Source organism: Peromyscus maniculatus, chromosome 12 (assembly GCF_049852395.1).
Source record: "Peromyscus maniculatus bairdii isolate BWxNUB_F1_BW_parent chromosome 12, HU_Pman_BW_mat_3.1, whole genome shotgun sequence".
Lineage (NCBI taxonomy): Eukaryota > Metazoa > Chordata > Mammalia > Rodentia > Cricetidae > Peromyscus > Peromyscus maniculatus.
Genome location: NC_134863.1, coordinates 24,231,463 through 24,249,566, shown reverse-complemented (window position 1 = coordinate 24,249,566; position 18,104 = coordinate 24,231,463). Strand labels below are relative to the sequence as shown.

At 39.6% G+C, this 18,104-nt stretch overlaps 1 protein-coding gene across 26 annotated transcripts in view; it reads right to left on the bottom strand.

Moving 5' to 3' along the window:
- Nucleotides 1–18,104, bottom strand: part of Lrch3 (leucine rich repeats and calponin homology domain containing 3) — a 108,219-nt gene that overhangs the window by 68,391 nt on the left and 21,724 nt on the right. For all 26 annotated transcript variants that reach the window (XM_015993370.3, XM_015993377.3, XM_042259205.2 and 23 more), the window contains exons 2-3: nucleotides 1,987–2,131; nucleotides 513–639 (exon numbers count right to left, since the gene is read on the bottom strand). In XM_015993370.3, the coding sequence (XP_015848856.2) occupies nucleotides 513–639; nucleotides 1,987–2,131 (272 nt within the window). The remainder of the gene's footprint in view (nucleotides 1–512; nucleotides 640–1,986; nucleotides 2,132–18,104) is intronic.

The window sequence follows — 18,104 nt, the reverse complement described above, 5'->3', positions numbered from 1 at the left end:
GCCACCACCACATGGCTAGGCTGACTCTTAAACTAACTTAAAACATAAATACTTAAGAGATGGTTTCTTGTATATTCACAAATAATAGTAGGTGAAGTTTAATACATCTTAGAAAATATATAATTGGGTACTATTCCAAGGGCATGGTAAACAAACAAACAAACAAATAAAAAATAAAGACTAACTTTTGGAGTGCCCATACACCAATAAAGGCTAAGAAAAATCATAAAAACATTGAGATATTAAAATTTTAATTTGAAAACTCAACTACATTATTAACTTACGTCTCAAAAGTTTAGTAACACAGGAATCATTTAATGCTGGTCAGAAAATAACCAATGACATTTCTCCATTTTGTGTGGAGATGTTAAGACTTGTACATTGAAGTCTTTCTTTACTATATGTCAAGCCAACGCTATAAAATTATTTTAAAAACAATCTTAATATCCAATTTTTATCATATAGAAGACTGCAGATATGTTGGACAATCAAAAAATAAAATGTTAACTTACAAGTTCCGTCAAATGTCTGAGATGTCCAATTTCTTCAGGAAGTGAGACCAATTTGTTATTACTAGCAATTAAGACTTTCAATGGTAGGTTACACAAGTGTACTGGCAATGTTGACAGCTGGTTCCGACTAAATGAGTCAGGAGAGAAAGAGCAGTCAGACACTGTCGATGACGAAAAAGTTTCCATCTTTGTCATTTTAGATACAAAAGTAAGTCTTACAAGGGACAAACAGGCTACTAAATTTGAGTTCCTGTCAGTTTAATCAGCTCCCAGCTGACTAAATTTAAACAGATAACAGGAATTTTTGTTTATTAAAAAAAAAAATAAAAATCAGGAACATTAATAAAGTACATCTATCATTAGTATAAAAACAAATTAAAAGTTTACTATGTAAATTTAACCCCATAATAATTCTTCTAGGGCCAAGTCTTTCCCCACTTTCAAGATCTTTTTGTTGATTAATACAGTTCACGGACCTTTAAAAATTTTTTAATTATTTTAATTTAATAATTCTACTCCTACACATGCTTATTATGAAAAGAAAAAGTTAACATGGTTTTTAAAACTGCTAGAACTAAATATCTGAAGGGATGGATTCTACTTTTTACGGCTTTACTTTTATTTTTAATTTTTTTAAACACATATGTGTGTGTGTGAGAGAGGGGGTTTATGCACATTGAGTACACACCTAAAGAGGCTAGAAGAGGGAATCAGATTCCCTTGGACCTGCAATTACAGGCAGTTGTGAGCTGCCTGCCCAGGATGTAAGGAACTGAACTCAAGTTCTCCAAAAGAGCAGTATATGCTTTTAACTACTAAGTCATCTCTCTAGCCTCAGGGATGGAATTTTCTTTTAAGGTATATAAACTGGGCAACAAAATATTTACTAGAAAAACATTTCCAAGGTCCAACGAGATAGCTCAGTGGGTAAAGGCACTTCCTACAAGCATAGTAACCTGAATTCAGTCTCTAGAACCCACATAAAAGTGGAAGTAGAGAAATGATTCCACTAAGTTGCCCTTTGCCTCTGTGCATGCATTATATATAACACATACCCAAGCACTCCACGTTATGCACACACACAATAAAAATACCAATGCTGTGTGTGTGTTTTGTTGAGAACTGAATCTAGAGATTTGTGCACACCAGGCTAGTGCTCTCCCAGTGGAACTGTATCCCAGTCCATCAGATCTAGTATTTACTAGAAGCTAATTTAAAATGGAACTGGAGGATCATGGCTGCAAGACGTCTACAAGCCTATTAAGCTAATGGCTAGTAGGATCTGTTAGTTATGCAAAGCTAAAAATAAAGGGAGAAACAAGAGAAACGTGGGAGAAACCGTTATTATAGCCGAAGAACATATCAGAAACTGCTGGTGTGAACAGGTAACATAAATAACTAAATATTTTAGTGTCAAAGAGGAGGGAATTTAAGATCGTATAAACCACTTTTTCTAATGGAATACTATTCTTACCTAATATTCAAGAACGTCAGAGCTTGTAAGTTGAGAATGGCCTCTGGGATATACCGAATACAATTCTGGTATAGGTTAAGACTTTCCAGAGAAACAAAGTGACATGTTTCCACAGGAATTTCTGATAGGCGATTTCGTGACAGGTCTGAAAGAAAATAGAAAAGCTTAAAACAATTATTTGGAACTTGTTTTAATGAAATTCGCTAGTATGCTTTATAATAACTGGAATTCTCCAGAATTCTTATTGTGGAAACTGGTTCAACATAAACTTTAAAATATTTATTAACTTGCTGGGTAAACCATTAAACATACACTTTTAAACTGTTGCTGGGAAATGTTTCCTTTTTACTTTCCACATACACTAAAAATAAAATCATTATTCTTTGTAAGTAATACAATTCTAAGACATTGGCCGCTCATTTTATCAAAGTTGTATCACTAAATTCCAAATATCATCAGAAACAAATGGCTCTCTCCCCCAAAATCCACCTTCCCAAGTAGGTATGAGGGGGTTGGGGGAGAGAGGAAGGGAGGGAGAGAGAGAGAAAGAGACTATGCCCACATGCATGGAGGTTCTCTCCTTCCACCTTGGGACTTAGAGATCAGCTTGTCAGGTCTGGGCAATGGGTACCTTTTATCCTCTAAGCCATCTCCTCAGCCAGTCAAAGTCCTTTGTTAAGAGACTCAGGAACCTTCTTTGCTGCCCATGACACAACCTGAACCTCAATAAAAACAGTCCTTGAGGGTCCAGAGAAATGGCTCAGCAGTTAAGAACGCTTGCCACCTTTGTAGAGGACCACCAGAATTCGGTTTCTAGAACCCACAGTGGACAGATCACAACTGCCTCTAACTCCAGCTTGAGGGGATCAAATGCCCTCTTCTGGTCTCTGTAGGCAGGCAGGCACATATGCACACATGCATATACATTAAAGAAAAAAGAGAAAACAGTTTTTCAAGACAGGGTTTTTCTCTGTATAGCTGTCCTGGAACTTGATCTGTAGACCAGGCTGGCCTCAAACTCACCGAGATCCACCTGCCTCTGCCTCCCGAGTGTTGGGATTAAAGGTATATGCCAGCACTGCCAAGCCTAAAATTTTTTTAAAAACTTTTTTCAAAAGAGTAATTTCAATGAATGAAATCTATCATGCATATTCAATCACATGTATAATATGATACATTCCTCAAAATTCAAAAGAGACAGAAAACTAATTCATTAGCTTATGAACTGATAAGAAGAATCACCCATTTGTCTTGCCTTTCCTGTATGAAGATATCACTGTATGCTGATATTTTATTTGTACTGAAATGTGATTTTATTTGTATGTTAATAAAGTTGCCTGGGGGGTCAGAGCTAAGAGCAAGCTATTTAGCTGGAGTCTGGCAGTGGTAGCACACGCCCTTAATCCGATCACCTGGCTGGCAGTCTGTGTGTTCAAGGACACAGCCAGCTTGGAGACACATGCCTTTAATCTCAAACCAACCATAGAGACCTGGAGGTCTGCATAGACAGGCAGTGATGAGGAGGTCATGTGGTTGGGTTTACAACCAATGAGAAGGCAGAACAAAAAGTCAATAAAAATACAGACACACAGGAAAAAGGTCTCTTTCTCAGGGGAAGAAGGACAGTGACAATGAGGGGGTCAGAAGGCGGTCTTAGCTCTTGGCTGCTGCTCGATCTCTGGGCTTTTAACTCTGCATTTGGCTCTGTGTTTCTTATAAGACTTTTCAGAATTACATCTACATCACTGAGTAACCCAGATAGATATTCTAACCAGAGTCAGATGATGAAATGAAAGCACCCTAGTTATAGACAAACCTCAAAACAGGTTACAGTGTGTTTGACAATTTGTGTAGGCTTAAGAAAAAAAATGAATAGTTATAAAATAAAGTCTTTAAAGAGAGTGTAAAAGAAAAAAGGCACATAAGATGGGAAATACACAAAAACAGGATATCACTATTTGACAACTCCCAATGAATTAAAGGATATAGAATAGGGCATAAGTGGCTATCAATTTTTAAAATTAACTTTTCTTGTGTGGGCATGTGCGAGAGCATGAGTGTGCCTGCCACAGCTCATGTGAAGACCCAAAGAAAACTTGTAGGCATCAGTTCTCTCTCCTCCTACCATGTGGGTCCTAGGGATTGAACTCAGGTTGTCAGGATGGGCATCAAGGACCTTTGACCTGAAGCCACCTCACTGGCCCCCAATGGCCATCTTGCTAAAAAGGACCAGAACAGCTGGGCAAGATGGCACACGTTTGTAATCCCAGCACCCAGGTGCCTGAGACAGAAAGGTTTTGAGTTTGAGGCCAGCCTGGGCTGCATCCAGAGAGCCTATCTTAAAATAATAACAACAAAACAGGAGATAGGGGCCTGATGAGATGGCCCGGTGGGTACAAGTACTTGCCCACGAACTGACACTGAGTTCTGTCCCTGGAACCCACAGTGGAAGGAAAGAAACAACTCCTGAAACCCATCCACTGGCCTCTGCAAGTGTACCATGGTGTGCACATGCATGCTTGCTGACTCTGACACAACGACCCGCTCCCTACCCTCTCCACTAATAAACTTTATTCTTTCTAAAAAAGGGGGTAAGAGGGGAGGGAGGAACGGAAGGGGGAAAGGCAATCACTGTTGTGTCTCTCGCTAAAGTAAAAGACAACCCAAAAAAACCCAGGAACCCGCGCCTGACTAAGAGGCAGGTACATGCACGAGAGCAGAGAACAAAGGCCTGTGTCGCCGCCTCACCACCCTACAGTACCTATCCAGAGTACAATATCTATCCAAGTAAGCTCGCTTCAGGTCTGCGGGCCGACACTGCTGGTTTCTCGTTTGGTCTAGGAAAAAGGACACAGCACTGAAGTCTCTGTTGGGAATTCCTGGTGAGAATTCTTGACAGAAATCTTCTCGATGAAGGGCTTAGCTGACCCATCCTCCAGCTCCCTGTATAGCTGCAAATATCCTGTTCGAACCATCGTCAGAAGAGGACCTTCTCCGTAGGTATAGGCACGCCGCTTTCCGCAGTAATTTCTAGGTGTGACTTTACTACTTTCTCATCCAAAGTGCCTGATTACTTTTCTTCTGTAAGCATCTTGTTTTGCCTAGTGACCACCCTACTGGTCTTAAGTCCAAGGTGTTTTTTGTTTTTTTTTTTAATTGTGTGTGTGTATGTATATGTGTGTGTGTGCACGTGTGCCGTGCACACATGTGAAGGTCAGAGATGACTGGCTAGAGTTGGTTCTCTCCTACCAGGTAGGTTCTGGGCCCCTAACAAGGTGTGAGGCTTGGCACAGGGGCCCTCAGTCACCAGGCCATCTTGCTGCCCTCCAGCTCTTTCAATCCTTCTTCCAACTTCCCCTCTACTCTGTCTTCAGCTGCGTCACCTCCACTTGCTCATTTGTGTGCTAAGTCTTCTAAGTCACACCTTTGAGGACTTAGAAAAGTCCTCTGTATATCGTATGCTGTTGTCTCATTTAAAAATTCTTTTATGCTATAATCAGAAGCACGCTCTTCTGTTCTCTTGAGAATTGAGACAACTTGACCCGTTCTGCCTGTTAGACTTGCCTTTTCCCAGCCGCTGGTTCACTTCTACACTTTCCCTATTCACATCCTCTTTGGCGGTTCTGCAGCAGGTAGTTGAGCAGTTAGAGGATGGCTAAGCAGACTACTTTTCCTTATCACTACCGAGTCTCCTCATCCTCAACCTCAAGTCACACTGCAAGGACACACTGAGGTGGTTCACACCGGAACAGCAGAAGCAATGGGAAAGGTGCTGGAGACATCCCTTCCACACACAGGCAGCCCTGAGAGCTAAGAGGTTGTGATCACTGTCCGAAGACCTCTCCTTCTTGTTTCTCAGGGCCATTGTACCAGTCACACACTCCCCAAGGAAGCCTCCTGCTTGCCTACCAGGGTAGTAATTTAAGAAAGAACATCATCTTGCCTAAGTGCTTCCTGACACTGTGTGCATTAGGAAAGCCAAATGTTTGTGAATGTAAAATGCTATTTTTTTTTTTTTTTTTTGGTTTTTCGAGATAGGGTTTCTCTGTGTAGCTTTGCGCCTTCCCTGGAACTCACTCTGTAGCCCAGGCTGGCCTCGAACTCACAGAGATCCGCCTGCCTCTGCCTCCCGAGTGCTGGGATTAAAGGCGTGCGCCACCATTTTATAAAAATTTGCTATTTTATAAAAGCAAATGTCACATAGAAATGATTTTGAAGAGAGTAAATAGAGCCTCTCTTCTTCCTTAAGAATTACAATATAAAATTATTTATCATTTGATGTATTTAAGGATAAATACTTTGCATACAAACACATTATAAATTTCTTTAATACAAAGTTCGAGGCCAGCCTGGAACTGGCTACAGAGCGAGATCCAGGACAGGCACCAAAACCACACAGAGAAACTCTGTTTCAAAAAACAAAAACACAAAGTACAACAATAATTATTTTATCAACTACCATTTATTCAATTTTAAAGGTTGGAGGAATAAAAGGGATTATTAATGTCAATAATAAAATGCTTCAAAATGGGGCTGGAGAGATGGTTCAGCAGTTAAATAGCACTGACTACTCTTCTGAAGAGTTGGGTTCAATTCCTAGCACCCACATGGTGCCTCACAACTATCTGTAACTCCAGTCCCAGGGGATCTGATTCTCTCTTCTGGCCTCCGAGGGCACCAGGCACGCACATGGTACACAGACATACATGCATACAAAACACCCATTTACAAAAGTAAATAAAATAAAAGGCATGCTTCAATATTTAAGTTTTGATGCAATAAACTTCAGGCAACAAGTTAAAATGAAGCACAGAGCTTACACACCTAAACATTTAGTTATAGACTAGTCTTGCTTTTCGATGAAGGCTGGCCTTAAATGCAGCATTCTGTCTCAGTCTCTCGGAGTGCTGGAATTATAGGTGCACACCACACTTGTTTTATCCCGAACTTTTTAACATCTCAGAAAGGGAGGCGTGGCTTATTAGGTAAAGTGCTTGCCATCTGAGCCTGAGAACCTGAGGGCAATTCCCAGAATGCACATGAGAGCTGGATGCAGAAAGTGAGCAGCTATGATCCCATGTTCCTACAGGGAAATAGGAAGTGAGGTCCAGGGACTCTGAAAGCATGTGGGTCTGCATAAGAAGAGGAAAAGAACAAAGAGGTTCTACATTAAACAAGGTGGAAGGCAAGGACCAATGTCCAAGAACCCCTGCCTCTGCCTCCCTGGTGGGCTGAGGTACATCCCTGTGTCCTGCTGCACCTGCTTCCTGGATCCCTTTCAAGCTGCTAGCTCAGGTCCTTCCCATTTCTCTTTGTATTTTAAAATGAACTTGTTAAATCTAAAACAAGAGCACTTTTTTGAGAGTTTACCAAGATCACACCAATCCCAACAATGTGGGAAGAACACTGAGCCTTTCAGTCTAAAAGCACAGCTCATTTCCCCAGCAATGAAAAGCTTTAACACTTCTAAGAAGCGCCTCATAATTTTTCTCAGAGATTTTACAGAAATTCTGGTATCTTCCCAGATCCTCTTATTTCATGAATGACATACTTCTAACCACTTGTTACTCACATATAGAAGTAAAATAATTGCCACATGTTAATTTTGTATCTGACAGCTTTGGTAAACTTTTAGTTCAAATAACTTGTCTGCAGATCCTTTCAGACTATTTTCATGGCTCTGTGAATAATAAAACCTTTGTTTCTTCCTCTGTGCTTCTCAGTTGTTTATGCCATTTCCTCACCCTGTTTATGAGAGCATCAAGCATGATGTGCTGAATAAAAGTATCTTTTTTGTTTCTAATTTTAACCATTTTCTTTGTTGACTCTGTATGAAATTAAGAAAACCCTCTTAGTTTGCTAAGCCTTTTTATCAGTAATGGGTGTTAAACTTATTAACAATTTTTCTTCCTCCATTGAGATGATCGTATGATTTTTATATTTTATCACATTAATAAGGAATTTTCCTTATTAGCTTTTTTTTTTTTTTTTGTAAAGGTAGATTCATTAAGAAAATATGAGAAGGAACTCCCAGGAGTAGGAGGAGACTTAAGAGAGGAATTTTCACTTTTTACTCTGCCATTATTTTATTCTTTTTGTGTAGAATTCTTACCCTTATAAATCCTTCACTCTATTACTGTAGAATGAAACTAATTTTCTAATATTAAAGACATTTTATAATAACCTTGAAGTCAAACGTGCTGGTTAATATTCACTGTCAACTTGGTTAGATTTAGAACCACCAAAGCACACATCTGGGTATGCTATGAGGGTCTTTCCAGAAAAGTTTAACAAAAAGAGAAGGCCCACTCTGAGTGGGGGTGAACCACTGATGGGTGGGATCTCGGATGGAATAAACAAGTGAAACGGGGCCGAGCACCATCTATCCTTCTCTGCTTCCCAGTCCTGGGTGCTATGTGACCAGCTGCCTCAAGCACCTGCTGTCATGACTGCTCATGACCGGCCATACCCCAGAACTGGGAGCCCACAGCAGCCTTCTTCAAGTCGTTTTTGGTCAGCACTGCAGCAGTGAGGAAATAACCAATGCATGAAGCCGTCTCCGGATACCACCTCTGCTGCACAGCCTTTACCCTAGACTGTTTGTTGGTTGATGTGCCCTCCAGGTTTTACGCATGTCATCACAAATGAACTGGGACTGTAACTTCTAACTGTCAGGGTGTGACAAAACTGTACTACTCTCATCAATGTGGTTTGGTGGCATTCCCTCTTTTCTATTGACTGAAAAGGGTTGTAGGTTTCAAATTATTATTGTTATTATTTAGAATTTTTTTATTCACTTTACACACCAACCACAGATCCACCTCTCATCCCTCTTCCCGTTCCCCCACAGCCTTTCCCCTCAGCCCACCCTGCATCCCTTCCTCCGAAAAGGTAAGGCCTCCCATGAGGAGTCACCAAAACATGGTACATTCAGTTGAGGCAGGTTCAAGCCCCTCTTGCTGCATCAAGGCTGTGCAAGATGTCCCACCATATGTAATGGGCTCCCAAAAGCCAGTTCATGCACTAGGGATAGATCCTATTCCCACTGTCAGGGGCCCCTTAAACAGACAAGCTACACAACTGTCTCACTTATGCAGAGGGCCTAGTCCACTCCCATGTAGGCTCCATAGCTGTTGGTCTAAGGTTCATGAGTTCCCACTAGCGTGGTTCAGTTGTATCTGTAAGTTTCCCCATCATGAGGAATGCTCAATCATACCACAAGGACACATGCTCAACTATGTTCATAGTAGTCTTATTTGTAATAGCCAGAACCCAGAAACAACATAGATGCCCCTCAACTGAAGAATGGATAAAGAAAATGTGGTACATATACACAATGGAGAACTACTCAGCAGAGAAAACCAATGCCATCATGAAATTTGCAGGCAAATGGATGGAACTAAAAATATCATCCTTAGTGAGGTAACCCAGACTCAGAAGAATAAACATGGTATGTACTCACTCATAAATGGATACTAGATATAAAGCAAAGGATAACCAGACTACAACCCAGCTTCAGAGAGGCTAATGCCTTCATCCAGTAACTGATAGAAACAAATACAGAGATCCACAGCCAAGCACCAGGCCGAGCGAGCTCCAGCAGTCCAGTTGAAGAGAGAGAAGAGGGATTCTATGAGCAAGGGGCATCAAGATTATTGTTATTTTTTTTTTTTTTTTTTTTTTTTTTTTTTTTTTTTTTGGTTTTTCGAGACAGGGTTTCTCTGTGTAGCTTTGCGCCTTTCCTGGAACTCACTTGGTAGTCCAGGCTGGCCTCGAACTCACAGAGATCCGCCTGCCTCTGCCTCCCGAGTGCTGGGATTAAAGGCGTGCGCCACCACCGCCCGGCTGATTATTGTTATTTTTAAAGCTTGTTAGAATTTGCTGGCAAAGCAAGCCATCTAAGCTTAGAGTCTTCCTTGAAGAATTATTCTACTGGTTGGATTTTTTTAATATTTTAAGATCATTTAGGCCTTATATTTTCGTGAATCAGTTTTAAATTATTTTCTAGGAGTTTGTTATTTTTGCTTTGTTTTCTGCTTCTATGTTCACTTAGAATGAGACCTTGTTGTGCAGCCCAGGCTGACTCAATCCTCTCTCCCCAGCCTCACTGGGACCACAGGCATTTTTATCATCATGCTTGCCTCGCTGTTTGCTATTTTTATTAGCACTTTAAATGTTATTGGCATTCAGTTATTCATACTATGCTATGTTTATAGACTTTCACAGTATCTGTAGTGACTTCCCCTGCCATACTCTGTTGCTTTGGTTATTTATCCCTTCTTTCTTTCTTGACAATAAGTGTATCGGAAGTTTACAACACCATAGCATTTGCAAACTTTCTTCAGTGCCAGGGGTTGGACCTAGAGTCTTGTCCATGCTAGACAAGCACTGTCACTTAGCCACACCCCCACCCCACCATTAGCTATTGCTTAGTTAGCCTGTTCATCATATATGTGGTTTCCATTTTGTTCGTTTCTGTTCTTTATCATCTCCCTTCTATCAGGAAGGGGTCATGCTGTTTTGCTTTCTTTTCAATTCATTGAGATTCTTAGCCCACTAAATTTTACTTATTCCTTTTCAAATAAATGCACTTAAAGCTACAAATTTAGTAGAGATAGTGGTGCATGCCTTTAATCTCAGGTGGAGGCAGGGTAAGTTCCATGGCTTATACAGTAAGACACCTGCCTTAAAAAAAAAAAAAAAAAAAAGAACAAGCCAGGTGGTGGTGGCGCACGCCTTTAATCCCAGCTCTCAGGAGGCAGAGGCAGACAGATCTCTGTGAGTTCAAGGGCAGCCTGGTCTACAAAATGAGTTCCACAACAGCCAAGACTGTTACACATAGAAACCCTGTTTCAAAAAACAACAAAACAACCAAGAAAAACCCCAAACAAACAAACAACAACAAAACAATCTATAATCACTCAAGAGGCATAGGCAGGTAGATCTGTGAATTTATAGTATATAGTAAGTTCCAGGCCAGCAAGCCAGCCAGAGCTACATAGTGTGACCCTATCTTTAAGAAAAAGAAAGAGAAGAAAAGAAAATAAGCCAAGTGATGGTGGTGCGTACTAGGGAGGCTGAGGCAGGCGGACCTCTGTGAGTTCAAGCACACCCTGATCTATAGAGCAAACTCAGACAGCCAAGGCTACACAAAGAAACCCTGTCTTTAAAAAACCAAAAAGAAAGAAAAAGTTATAAATTCTCTCCATTACTGTTTTTAATTTCATAAGCCTTTAATAATATATATAATCTTTATTTGGATATTTTTAAGATGTTGATATAATTACCACTATTATTTGACTTATTACTTAATTGCCAAACATATAAGGACATTCTAGCTATATTTTGTTAATAATTTCTAATTATAATAGACTATACCTGATTTTTTAAAGAATATATCTGATTAGCCAGGTGGTAGTGGTGCACACCTTTATTCCCAGCACTTGGGAGGCAGAGGCAGGTGAATCTCTGTGAGTTTGAGGCCAGCCTGGTCTACAAAGCGAGTTCTAGGACAACCAGGACTGTTACACAGAGAAAACCTGTCTAGAAAAATAAAAAAATATATCTAATTTTAATCCTATGGTATTTGTTGATATTTCCTTATGATTCAGCAAATGGCAAGTTATGTAAATATTTCATGAGTCTGAAAGGCCTTCTACACTGGCTATATAATGTTCCAGTTAAGTCTGTAGGTCACATCTACTTATCTGGTAACATTCATTCAACACTTGCCATCATTCTTATCAGTTTTTCCGTCAACTGCTGGAAGAGAGAGGCATACTACTCTCTTTTACTATTGCTGCTATCTGGTCTCCCTCCCTCCTTCCTTTTTCTCTCTCTGTCTCTCTTTCTTTCTGAGATACAGTGTCATATATCCCAGGCTGGCCTTGAATTCACTGTATAACCAAGGCTGGCCTTGAACTCCTGATCCTTCAACTACCAAGTTCTGAGATTACAGGTGTGCACCATACTCCTTATCTGATAGGGTTTTTAACGGAAAAACATGGTTTACATTTAACAACATTACCCATAATAGTTGGCTAGTCAAAAGGGTCACATGACAGGTGCAACTTCATTGTTCTTTGAATTGTCTATGCTTTCTTATTTTTTACTATTAGGATTTCAGTTATGTTTAAAATGTTAGTACATCTAGATCCTAAGCTAATGCTTCTAATTTTATTAAGATTCAAATTAAGGAAATAAAGATAGATAATAAATTTTAACTGCTACAGGAAATTTTCATTTATAGAAAATGGTCTGACTCTGTATGTCAAGCTGAACGCTTGAAAACTGCCTACTTCACCACAAGGGAAAAAGATTTCCTAGCTTTTACATTGTTTTATTTCTAGTTTTTGAGACAGTGTTGCTCAGGCTGGCCTGGAACTCCTCCTGCCTCAGATTCCTGAATATAGGGATTATAGGCACAAAGGATACCTATTTCTTAACTACTAAGGACTAATTTTATTTACACAGGAGCACCGCTAAAACATTATATATTTGCTAACGTGTTGTATTTCCAGCAGTTCTTGTCTCAGCGAATGATGCCTTTACTTATGTAGTTGCCTTAGTTGGAATTCTGAAACCATTCTGGACAGCTAATCTTTCCCAAACCTAATCAGCAAATGTCACTTTTTTGGTCCAAATGTATATTGAATTCATTAACTTCTCTTTATCTCCTCTATCATTGTTTCTTATGCCTATTCTGAGTCAAACCAAATGATTCATGGAGAATTTTTTTCATATAGAAAAAAATGTACAAATGAAAACATAAGTCAGTTCTCCAAGTCTGACATATCAAAAAAATGAATATCAAGTTTTCCCTAAATCATAGATTATCAAAAGTTGTTATGATCACTGGCTTCCCCAAAGAACTAATAATCTATTCACAATTTTTGCTTTTACAAAAGGAAAAGAAAGCATTAAATATTTATTTAAAGCTCTACATTAAAATGTTTCACATAGTTCCCCTATCCTTCAGTACAGTTCACTAAAAGAGAGGCTACTGTATCACTCACTGTATTGCTAGAGCAAGCTCTTGACTTCACAGATATACACAATGCTATTACATGACACAGGCCTCTGAGGGCTCCATCTCCCTGTCAATATAACCAGTCATCTGCTGTTTTCCAGACTGCAAGCCCAACTGAGACTGCCAAGGACTACAAAAGCCACAGTCTAGATCATAAACAACTTTGCAATTAAGCTATTAAGTTACTTCTATGTATCACATCCTGAATGTGGCCTTGGTCTTCCAAATGCCATTTTTGTCTAATGACAGTGATGTAAGCCAACAACTACACCAATCTTTGGCACAGCCTTTGTATATTTTATTCAGTTGAGCAAGGCAGAAAAGGCATATTTAGGCCTGATACAAATATAAGAACATTTTTGGCATGGGAAACCATGAAAGTTTCAATTAATTAAGTGAAATATTTTGATTCCTCTCCAGGGTCTGGCTGGATAGGTGTGGTCCTAATCTTTCAACAAGAAACTTCTTTTTGTGACAGATAAAAGATCATTACAGAAAATCACAACTGATCAAAATGCAGAGTTGTGGAGCCCAGTCCCAAATGATCCATCTGCAAGGCCCAGGGATAGCTGTGGAGGATAGAAAGATTCTAAGAGCCAGAGGAACAGGAAGTTTACTGTGAAACTGTGTCTCCTAGAAATGGCAGACGCTACACCCATAAAGTCTTACCAACATGGCTGCCTAAACATGACCTTAACATGAACAATACCGATGCACATGCTAACATGAATGAGAGAAAGAGAAAGCTCAAGAGTCCTTAACCCTACAAAAAGAACTAGAAGCAACTAAAGAAAGCTGAGAACAGGAGAAATAGGCTTCCCTAAGGAAGAACACACTAACTGGTTATCCATCACCTGAAAATATACACACAAATAATACACAGACGGGTAGTATTTATGTAATTAGAAACACACACACACACACACACACACACACACACACACACACACACACACACACACACACACAAACTCTATGTATGTAACATTAAAGAGAAGAGGCCATGGATTTGATAGAAGCGTAAGGAGCATACATGGGAGGGTCTGGGGGGGGGAGGGAAAGGGGAAGGGGAAATAATGTAATTATAATCTAAAACAATTTTTTAAAGAAATATTTCCACTGACATGTGAGTGGCACTTATTGCACCTTACACATATCTTGCCATGCTGGTAACTGTCCTGGTTCACAGGTATTGCAGCTAGGTAGGACTGTTTGATTGCTTCCCTCTCTTGGCAGTTTGCATAGTATTTTCTGGAACCATGGGTGCTAGACCACAGGAAAAAAAGCTTTCAGGTTAGATCTGAAATCTCAGTGTTCAGTATCTTCAGCAATAGAGGCTTTACCCTCAACCCCTGAGAGGCAGCCCACCAAGGGCTATATTGATCTATATTATTTTGGAAGTCACTTGGACTACCCTGACCAGCCATTCAAAAGGAGGCTTCTAATGTCTGATTCTGGGGTTTTGCTGGTGACGGTTCTTGTGGGGACACACTGGCAGCAACCAACAGCTGTCTAATTGGACACAAGACCTACTCAACAGAAAGGCAATCATGCCTAACACTGGAAACCTAGCCAGCTTCACAGGGCTAGTGAGGTCATAGAAAAGAGTCTACTACTGCCACGTTGCTAGACCAATATGATTCCTTACTACATTCTAAAACTATCCTTATACTCACAGATTAGTACCACCTCATTAAAGAAGCCTCTTGCTCCAGCAAAGGAGACCATCACAGAAACCACAACTAGACAAGGCAGAGATCAACAAACCATGGTGAGCCTGCCCCAGTAGGTAGATCTATATCACAGCTCCTGCATCTATGGTCCAGGGAACATCTCTGAAGAGGGGAAAGAAAGGTATAAGAGCCAGAACACCAGGAAGTCTGCTGTGAAACACTCTCTCCTAGAAATGGGTGCATAAACAAGATCAGAACAATGGTATCAATAAAGAAGTTAACATGGAAAGGGGAAATTTTCATGGGGTCCCACCCATAAACAAAAAACTAGAGGCTATTAATGAATGCTAGAAAAATTTACCCTCTCCTAGGACTGAGCCTCTTATTGGTTGTACAAAGCAGAATGGGCAGCCCTGAAACCATTTATACACCACCAACAAAAATGGACTCAACAGGATATATATATATGGTTTTATATATATACAGCGTATATATGTCTTTGTACATTCATGTGCATATATACACACACGTTAATAATAATAATAATAATAATAATAATAATAATAATAATAATAATAAAGAAAAAGAGGCTAACAATGAGATTGGAGGGGGACATAAGAAGGGTTTGAGGGAGAGCAGCTGGGAGGGGCTAGAGGGAGAAAAGGGGGGAAGTGATATTATTCTATTTTAATTAAAACATATTAAAAAGAGAAATAATTCAGTAAAAAAAAAACACTTTAAATAATCTCTTTTGCAAAGTCCTGATTATTTTACTTATAGAAACCACATCATCATCAACCTTAAACTCATTTCAAAAGTATTCATTTTGTTTTTAAATATATTAAAGGAAAAAACCCTAAATAGTTTAAAAAAAATCTTCTAGAGTCTAAGAATGGTCATTTCAGATTCACACAGCAAGTTTTATTAGTATATCATTTTTGATTGGCAGATTACAATTGTATACATTTATGGGGTACAATGTGTTTTGATACACAGTGTATCCTAAAATGACTGTCAAGCTCACTATCATATGCATTCTCTTGCTTACCTATCTGAAGTTTACCTTGCTAGTTATTCTGAAACACACTTTATTATTTGCAGCAGTCATCATGTCATACAGTGAATAATGAGTGTGTTTTGAGGGAAGAGATTGTACTTGTCAGAAAGAACTTAACAGGTGTTCAATAAAAAACAGTGAATGTATGAAACAAAATTGTAAAGGGCTGCAGAAACGGCCCAGCAGTTAAGAGCTCTGGATGGTCTACCAAGGGCCCTGGATTCAATTCCCAATATCTTCATGGCAGCTCACAACTGTCTATAACTCCAATCTGAGCTACCTGACGCCCTCTCCTGGCTTCCAAGGGTACTGTATGAACATGGTACAGACATACATGCATATATACATATACACATGAAACACCAATACACATAAAAATAAATAATAATTTAATTTTTTTAAATTGTGAATTCAAAACAAAACAAAACAAAAAAGCCTGTCTATCTTTCCTCTTTAGAGCACCATCTATATGAGGCTACAACACAATTAACTGAAATACTGAAGGGGCCAAGATACAACTTTGCCTTTAATTTTGTTGTTGTTTGAAGACATATTATATAATCTAGATTGAAAACATGATTTTCTCAGGAGGCTGAAGTAGGAAGATCCCCTGAACCAAGACTTTGTAAGGGGGAAAAGGAGGGAGGGTGGGGGAGGGGAGGGAGGGAGAGAGGGAGAGAGAGAGTCATTTATTTCTAAACAAGCATCAAGATAAATACATCAAATCTAACTCTGTATTTCAAGTTTATTGCAACCGGTTAATGTATAAAAAACATATGGTACATATACAACCACAGTACTATTCAGCTATAAAGAAGATGAGATCCTATCACTCATCAACAATATGGAGATAATTAGAGATCACTATGTTAAGTGAAGTCAAGTACCACATGATCTCACCCATAGCTGAGATAGAACAGTTGCTCTCATAGAAGTTGAGAGTGGAATGATGGTTACCAGAGGCTAAAGAGTGGAGGGGAACAGAAGGGTGGCGAGAAGGTGCTCAATAGGTACAAGCTGGATAGGAAGATGATGTTCTGGAGTGCTACTGCAGATTAGGATGACTACAAACAACAGTAATGTACAGGGCAGCTCAAAAAGACAGAAAGAAGGAACTTGACTTTTTTTTTAAACCATAAAAATGCTTAAGGTAATAAGTTTACCCCTAAGTTAAACATTATACAATACATACATGTATTAAAATGTCACACGGTATCACATAAGTATGTATCAGCTGAAAAATAAAAATACATAATGGAATGAACATATGTACATATGTATTAACAAGTGAAAAAAAATGAAACCAAAAGGTGAAATAATAAATAAAAGCTGAAAAGGTTTATAACCATAGAAAAGTTCTTTAGGAATATTTGCCAATATGACTTTGGACCTTAACATCCTTTTGAAGCACAAATTGCTTGGTTTAGTTTTGAGACAAGATCTTACTTTGTATCCCTGACTGGTCCTGAACTCAGAGATCATCCTGCCTCCCTAGTGCTGGAGTTACAGGTGTGAGCCAACATGCCTGGCTAAACCGTTTTTAATTTTTGGTATCCCGTTTCCTATTAAATATCTGAGCAATCTATTAGCCTATCATCTTCATGCTTGTGTGACTTCTCCTTCTACTTGTCTGTACAACCTAACTTGTAAGCCTTGTTTGCTTTGGTGCTCATGCTGTCCCACATCTGACTCCCGGAACTCCTCTTCAAGTTAGCTCCGGCATCTTTCTGATACAACCTTTTTTTTTTAACATTTGCTAACATTCTGACACAAAGAGTTCCAGGATTATCTCAAAACTTCCCTACTCTGAAATCAGCTGTTTTCTTACCCTGTGTAACAGAACATATGGCAAGGCCCACTTGGGTGGACAGGAGGGGTTGAAGCTACTAACCCAAGGAGGCTGATGAACTAACTTACTGACTGATGCTTTAAGTCGCTAGGGAGGAGGGAAGCTGACTCAAAGGAGGCTGCAGATTTACCTAAGTTACTGCTGCTTTATGCCACTAAGTTTTGTTTTGGTTTTGGTTTTTGAGACCGGGTTTCTCTGTGTAGTTTTGGTGCCTTTCCTGGATCTTGCTCTGTAGACCAGGCTGGCCTCGAACTCACAGAGATCTGCCTGCCTCTGCCTCTCGAGTGCTGGGATTAAAGATGTGTGCCACCACTGCCCGGCTGCGACTAAGCTTTGAAGCATATTATTAAGCAGTAATAGGAAAGCAAGCTAGAAAATGATACTCTTGGAAGCAGAGCTCTGGTACATCAAAACCTCCAATATCTGGCTTTGGCTTTAGAACCAACTAGCGAAAGTTGGAATGCAGAGGTGCTACCAAATGGTTGTCTGGCCAAACCATCTGAGGGGCAC